The sequence below is a fragment of the Cygnus atratus genome, chromosome 10 (genome assembly GCF_013377495.2).
Source record: "Cygnus atratus isolate AKBS03 ecotype Queensland, Australia chromosome 10, CAtr_DNAZoo_HiC_assembly, whole genome shotgun sequence".
In the NCBI taxonomy this organism is placed as follows: domain Eukaryota; kingdom Metazoa; phylum Chordata; class Aves; order Anseriformes; family Anatidae; genus Cygnus; species Cygnus atratus.
In genome coordinates, this window is record NC_066371.1 from 9,321,953 (window position 1) to 9,329,681 (window position 7,729).

The 7,729-nt window shown below is 35.8% G+C and overlaps 1 protein-coding gene across 5 annotated transcripts in view; it reads left to right on the top strand.

The window, feature by feature from the left end:
* CFAP20DC (CFAP20 domain containing) overlaps positions 1-5,579 on the top strand; it is a 69,374-nt gene extending 63,795 nt beyond the window's left edge. For all 5 annotated transcript variants that reach the window (XM_035546661.2, XM_050712723.1, XM_050712722.1 and 2 more), the window contains one exon: positions 5,329-5,579. In XM_035546661.2, the coding sequence (XP_035402554.1) occupies positions 5,329-5,441 (113 nt within the window). In that variant the 3' untranslated portion in view covers positions 5,442-5,579. The remainder of the gene's footprint in view (positions 1-5,328) is intronic.
* The last annotated feature ends 2,150 nt before the right edge of the window (positions 5,580-7,729 follow it).

Consider the following 7,729-nt stretch of genomic DNA (forward strand, 5'->3'; position numbering starts at 1 on the left):
AAAGTTGCGACAGGGGAGTTTTAGGTTGGATGTTAGGAAGTACTTCTTTACCGAAAGGGTTATTAAGCATTGGAACGGGCTGCCCAGGGAGGTGGTGGAGTCGCCATCCCTGGAGGTCTTTAAAAGACGTTTAGATGTACAGCTTAGTGATATGGTTTAGTGGAGTACTTAGTGTTAGGTCGGAGGTTGGACTCGATGATCTTGAGGTCTCTTCCAACCTAGAAATCTGTGTCTGTGTCTGTGTCTATCTCTAGAAGGCTAGTATATATATATATGTATAGATACACCTGGGAAAATGTTGAATTTGTCCTATTAATTCACACTAGGAATTCCAAATTGTTTTGTAAATTGTTCCTAAACTCATTTTTCGTTATGCTGAAATATTTTAAATGATGCGTCGGCCATGGCACATTTAGAGAACTGAAAATCTCTATATATCATAGCTTTTTATTTTTGCACCTTCATTGAATCTAATTAAATTCTGGATCATGTATATGTATGATATTTGTAGTTTTAATAACTTCACAGAGATTTTTTTTTATTTTCAAATACTCAAAATAGCTGCTGTAGTGGTTGAAATGATCAAGTTTCATTTCCCCAGGAAGATGGAGCAAATAAGAGAGAACAATAAAGCAGTTCCTTTACCTTTCCTCCCCACACAGAGCAGTTTGGATTTTTTTCTGAACTACTAGAAACCCTTCCCTATTTAAGTAACAGAGAAGATCCATAAGTGGTCTTAGCACCTGTGGGAAGGGGAGGTAGGACTGACAAATTAAGAGGCTTACCCAAACAATATACAGCATCTTCAAGAAACTTTTCTGATCGTTTATAGTCCTTTAAAAATGTTGTCCTTCTGCTGTATTGACAGCAAATTGGCCTGCATTTTTTCACATAAACGATACATTCAAGTTTAACACAAACCTTTGGATGTAATATAGTGCTATGTGAAAGCATGGTGCCATATAATACACACATATCAGATTAGATTAGACTGTGAGTTTTCCTAGATCTCTTGGTTTAAAGAAAGACTTGATGGACCATGGTAACTAGATATTTTGCAGTAGTATTTTTGAAAGAGATGCTAAAAAAGGTCTTATCTTGTTATACGTCTCTAACACTTCAGAATAAATGGGGGGGGGTTCTTAATCACTTCACTTGAGGTTAGGTATTTGTGTGACAAAAGAACTGCTTTATTGCTTACACTTGAGTACCAGATTAACAAACTGAATGCTCAAATTCATTCCAGGAAATTCTGATGCCCTAATTATATGTATTTTTAATATCACATTAGAAAACAAGTTACTTTGCATGTTGGCAAGTGACTTAAGTGTCACAAGATTTTTTGTGTGTGTGTGTGTGTGTGTGTGTGCAGTTTTCCAGTATACCAAGTATCACAGTATAACACAAGTATATTATGAGTACTGAAAATCTACAGTGAGGCATAGTGTATCTGAGATGGCCATTTTAAAATTATCCTTAAAGAAAAGTAGCATTAGTATATTTCCAAAAATTCTTTAATTCTTGTATTTTGGAAAAAAAAAATCTTTAGTTTGAGGCATAACTTTGGGGGAAAAGGTAATTAATTTCTGAAAAATTTTACGGAGTTCCTTTCTTAATAGTGACACCATCCATAATACATAGTTAAATGGGAAGATGTAATGAGAAGTAGTCTTGCGTTTGACATGTTTCACAAGATAATCAAGAGCAAAATTTAAACTGATAAATATGATAAATTTTAATAGATTTTTCCTTTATTGGACATTGATGTTCCCGACTCATAGAAAATGTTGTTTACCTTTAGATAACAAGTCACACAGGAAAGTTTCCACAGTAAGAGACAAAGGCAGAGTCATAAATTCTCTGAAACGTACCTCATTGTATCTTGTTATTTGTCTAAAGATAGTGCTGCAGGAACCACAGCACTAAACAGACTTCTTTCTGGGACCACAGCTGTTGACAATATTCATATGGTAACCTTGCAGTACATAATTACAGTATAGATTTGAGCACTGTAGTTCAATGGTCAAGGATCATATCAGAGAAAAGATTAGCACTGTTCTCTTCAGCATCCCTTTTCCTGACAGATGATTCTGAGCAATTGACCTCCACCAGGGTGGGATTATGATCCCCATATTTTAGAGTGATTTTTTTAGAGATTTCCTACCAACCATTTTCTAATATTAAAAGCTAGAATACAAGAAAAATTGTATTTCTGTGAAACAGGCAACTATTTATTTTAGTTCTTCAGACTGGTGACTATGTAAACACTTAGTGTTAACATAGTCCAAATAACAACACATTTATCTGTATGTTTGTTTCCATGTTCAGAAAAAGCTGCTGCCTGCCTCAATTCCTTGATATCCAGGTTTATACAGGTAGAGAAAAATCCTTTCTCTATAAAAACAATAGCTCCATTTTCAGTGGGGCAGCATATCATTTTTTAGACAGGTTCTCAGAGGTACTGTCTTCAGTCTTATTTCAGCTCAAGTGAAGAAAAAAGTATTCATCCCTTTATAACGTATATCACAGACTTTGGCAAGTTTTCATTTAAAATCAAGTTATTTTCTAGCCTTAACAGCTGCAGAAAATACTGTTTAATTTTACAGTAATTTAAGAACAAAAGCTTCCACTTTGCTTTCACTATGATATTCAAATTAAACTGCCAAGAGGTTTTTTCATGCAATCCTGAGCCGCTTCAGCCCCAGAAGAATGGATGGTGGCAGAGCATCAGGAGCTAGGGAAATGTTCTTTGAAATGCACTTGTTTGTCGGTTAGTTTGGCCCTGGATTTTGAGGAGAAGCATAGACAAGGAAACACAAAATAATAAAAGTAAGAATTCAGTGGAAATAACAATATGGTTTCAGGTGAAAATGTAAAGCTCTGTGAGGAAACGATGCACGAACACCATTTGCTTGTTTACCGTCATGTGAAATGTAGGAAAAGATGTTTGGTTCCCCCAAACTGTCTGCACTGAATCATTTTTCGCAAGAGCAACATCAAACAAAGTATCTCGGTTAACCTTTTTTAGCTTGCCAGGCCTGGTGATGGGACCAACAGCAAGGAGGGCACCAAATGAGCTTTACCTTTTACTTCTGGTTACAGTGAGAGCCAGTTTCTTTCTGACTGCATTTGTTCGTGCTATTGAGGAAACAATAATGAGATCTCTTCCCAAACAATAAAGCACGTACTTCTTCTTTACGCATTAAATGCACCGACCTACTTTCTGGTCTCTAGATAATGTAACTAACCCATATATCGTTGTGTGATCCTGCCTGTAAATAGATTCTGCGTGTGGTGAAACTGCCGCCGTTAGCATAACAGGCCATTACTTATTATGAAGTGTTAGGGCATACAAAGCATTCAGTTTGTATTAGCAGCCTGAGAACATTTATGATGAAATTCCAGATACAGATTGCATTCAGCTATGATTTTCTGTCATATATAAAGCATCTATAATAAAAATCTGTCTGGCTTGATCAGTGTATTTTAGGCTAAGAATTCATTTCTACCTAAACCTTTTATAACCTAAAAACATTCTTGGGTTCTACATGGCTTTAGACAATGAAGATCTGAAATTTTTATTGTCTGAAAAATCTTATTTCCTCTCCGATATTGCAGGCTCTTTTGTACAGATTTTTTATATTAGAAATTACACATTAAAATCCCATATGTTTAGAGTTAATTTACAAACTGAGTGTAAGAAACAAGTGAATACACTGTCTGAAAGATTCAGGACTGTGTTATCTGAGGTACCAGAACTTTGTTTTGTCACTGTATTGAGCAGGTGAAGCAGAGGAAGACCCAATTCTTATCTATTCCCCTACGTTAAAAATAATCAGCGGGAGACTTGTAAGTTGCAAAATTTTTGTCACTGTTTTAAAAATAATGGAATGCTGAAAAATCAGGTTGTAATATAGTTAAATAGGGAGTTCATATTTTTGCCTGTAGTAAGACTGCTTTCTACTGTGAGTAGACACTTAAAAGGCAGTATTTCCTTTTACTGATATGAAATGCTGCTAAATTTTCATACATGGAATTCCATCCTGTTTCTCAGGGGGTAAAAACCAACTGAGTGAAATCCATGGGGAAACTTTAATCATCATAAAAAGGAATGCACTTGGTGTGTATTAACTAAGTGTAACTGAGAGCAGTATGCAGTCACTACCCTGAACTGAAAATTTATTTTCACATTCTGATCTTAATTTCCAGAGACTCACCCTGGTTATCATCTTTCTCCAATAAAAAAGATTTTTTATGACATTCTAATGTCATTAAGCGATATGGTAAAAACACACGAGGAAATACAATACTTACAGGTTCTATAGAAGGTAGTTTTCAGCTGCACTTCTTAGAAGTTCTACAGTTGGTTTGTTATGAGCCGTTAGGATACTCCACTACCTTGCTCAACTAAAGAGAAAAAAAGAAAAGAAAAAAAAAAAGAGTTTTTCTTTATTTTAATTTTAAGACATCTTTATTTATGACTAGCAAACCTTATCTGAAAATATGAATTGGAGTATATACCTTTACATGCATGGTTAAATGTGCTATCTCAGGATAACACTGCGTATCTTCTTTTAGTTTAGCTTTGGCTTTTATTAGGCTTCCTACAATGAAAGAGCTCATTGTCAAAGAGAAGTCAATATGAGCACATTTATTGCAACAATATTGGCTTTGCTGTAAGTTTGTTAGACTTATTTGTCACACGATTTCTTCCTCAACCTGTTTAAGAACAATTAATGAAATATACTTAACTACCGAAATGTAACACATGTAAAACTAGCAATAATAAATACCCTATAAATACTACACAGTATGCTAACACACTTCAACACAGTCACTGTGAGACCAACATGATAAGCAAGAATATTTCAAATAAAGATTTTTGTGCTGCTTAATATTCTGGGTTTCCATATAGAATGTACTAATAATACACAGTTTGATTCTTACAGGCCTTAAGTATAGATTGACTTGTCTTTCTTGTTCCGAAGTGAACATTGAGAAAAATATCACTTAGGAATACTTCGATGCACTATCAGTAAAGGTGCTTCTGATGAACAGCTCTCTTGGACTTTGTATAGTCCAGTTGTAAAGCAAACTCTGAATGACATCATTTCACCTCAACTAAAGACAAGTCTTCAGAAATGTATGTTAAAAAAAAAAAAAAAAAGAAAGTGAATTGCAGTTATCTTGAAGGTAACAATTCAAAAGTCAAAAGATTATACAATTTAAAGAGAAATTCTGTCACATTTGATAGAAAGGTATTTATTTCCATGTTATTTTTCAAAGTGAATGAAAGTAATTTATTCTTACTTTTTACACTTCACACAGGTGAAGATGACCTCAATGCTGAAGAAGATGAGGAAGTCTTGACTCTTTTGTATGATCCATGTCTGAACTGTTACTTTGACCCAAATTCTGGGAAGTACTATGAATTGGCATAGTCAGATCATGAGATACATTATTTTATAGTCAGAATGGGTTTATCTTTTAACTGTTTGTAAAGTGTGACTGAGCTGTATAATTTATCATGTAACTTAAAACATGAATTAACCAACAGTTTTGCAAACAAATGAATATATTATGTAAATAGTGTCTTATTTTTATAGTTTCACATTAAGTTGTAATGCAGTGGAAAATCACATCACATAAAAGTTCCTTGTGGCTAAGACATTTATTTGTTAGTCTAATTTATTTCCAATACTCAAAGGTTCTACATGGGAACAAATGAAGTTGAATCAAGAGCTTTTGTGGTGTTCATCTGTAAATTATGCTTTGACTCAAATAAATTTATTTTTTTTTAATTAGTTGCTTACTGGATAATTTTAATTGATTCCAAGCTATCTTACCCTTTGTACTGTTAAAATACACAATGCATTGTTCAAAGGCGTCTGTTTCATAAGTTCCCTCCTTCCCTTTAGTCATCAGAAAAAAAAAGCAGTATTTTCCTCATCTTCGAGAAATTCCCTACTGTTGCTTATTACAGTAATGAGATGATGTCAGAGCTGTAGAGTGTTACAGTGTGTACAGTACAGTGCACTGTAAGGTGTGTACACAGGCAGTTTGTAAATCTAGACCACAACAGGGTAAATACAGCAGGCCCTGAGATTACCAGCTACAGTCTACTTTACTGCTGTAATTTAACATAGCCCTGAAGAAGAGCAATGAGTGATTGTTTCAACACTCACGAATTGGAGCCTTGTTCCATGTGAAGTAAGAAAGTGTGTATATGATTCATATGTGAAGCTGTGCTCAGAGTACAGTATTTCTTTTTCTGTTATACCTTGCAATAAAAGAAGATAATTTATTTTTCCTGTCTGTATTGGCTTTCAGTGCAGTTTTCAGTGAAGGCCCCAAACTTCAAGGCCCAAAGTTCCAACGTAGAGATTTAAATTGCCCGCATCACGGTGTGATTGTTTTCTGTTGTACATATAATATCCCTGTTGAGCATGAAGAAAGATTATAGAGATAAACCAGACCATATGTAGCCGTTGCAAGTAAAATCGGCACCTGAAACTGAATAAAATACTGTGCATGCAGATGTGTCAAGCTTTGTCTGCTCAAGAAAGCAGTTAACCTGATGCTGATGCTTCTGCAGTGCCACGGCTGTTACTTGGTTCCAAGCAGTGCCCAGCCCCAAAGCAGGGGAGATTCTGCAACGCTGAGCAGAGGGACTCACCACCAGTGACCCCCCCCAAGCCAACAGGGCGCTTGCTCAAAGGGTAGATAAATCATCAGAAGAACAGTTGGCTGGTATTGGAGAAAAGGTGTGGGGCAGGGACTGCCTATGAAACAAGAAGTCCAAGGAGAGAAGCTGTAATGGAGTTGAGTTAGTGGAGCAGCGTTGGAGTCCACCAGTTCAGTACATAACAGTTTCATAGAGACAGTTAAAGGGGATGTCAACATCACATGGCAAAAGTGATCTATAGACATTGCTCGAAGTTTCTACTTGATTATATCCAGTGCTGTTCCACAGTAATCATTTGCAAGTTGATTACTCAGTGAATTTTTAAGAATAATGTATTCGAATGTCATAAAGTGAGCTTAGTAAGCTCACTGGCAAGTGATTTAAAATGTTATGTCTGTAAATTATTTCTAATTATGGATGCCAGTTAATGAATATCCTAGAATCAATTGGAAATGCAGTTGTTAATAGTGGCTTGGCATAAGATCAGATTGTGTATTTGGCTTCCGTGGCAGGTACAAACATATCATCACAAATTGATTCGAGTAGCACTGAAATCCATGGGAAGACAGATACTGTGTGGAGATAATTTACTTACCCTGCCTTAGCCTGCTTCTCCCAGAAAGATTTGTATCTGTTCTTGCTAATGCCATAATCAGTTTAAAAGTTCAATGAAATCATAATTTTGCCCTTCAAAAATCAGATCCTAGCTTGTGCATGCTTGTACATATCTAACTGCTTTCTGTTTACCAACATTTAGTGATCAGGACCGTGTTCTCTGTATTTAAGGCAAGGGCTATTTAAAATGTATTGTTAATTTTCCTTTCACAGCCCCATGTCTCACAGGAATGATTGGATGTGCTACAGCACCACTGTGAATCCAGACTGGGTCACTGATGCTTCTGAGATAACAGCTCACTTTGTAAATAAATAACTCTTTCAGAGTGTCTGCAAGCTGGTGTGTGCTATGTAAGAGTCAGAAGTCTGCAAAGGGCCAGAGGATGGTCTGCCAGTGACTTGGGGAAGACACACTTGTCCTGGCTTCAC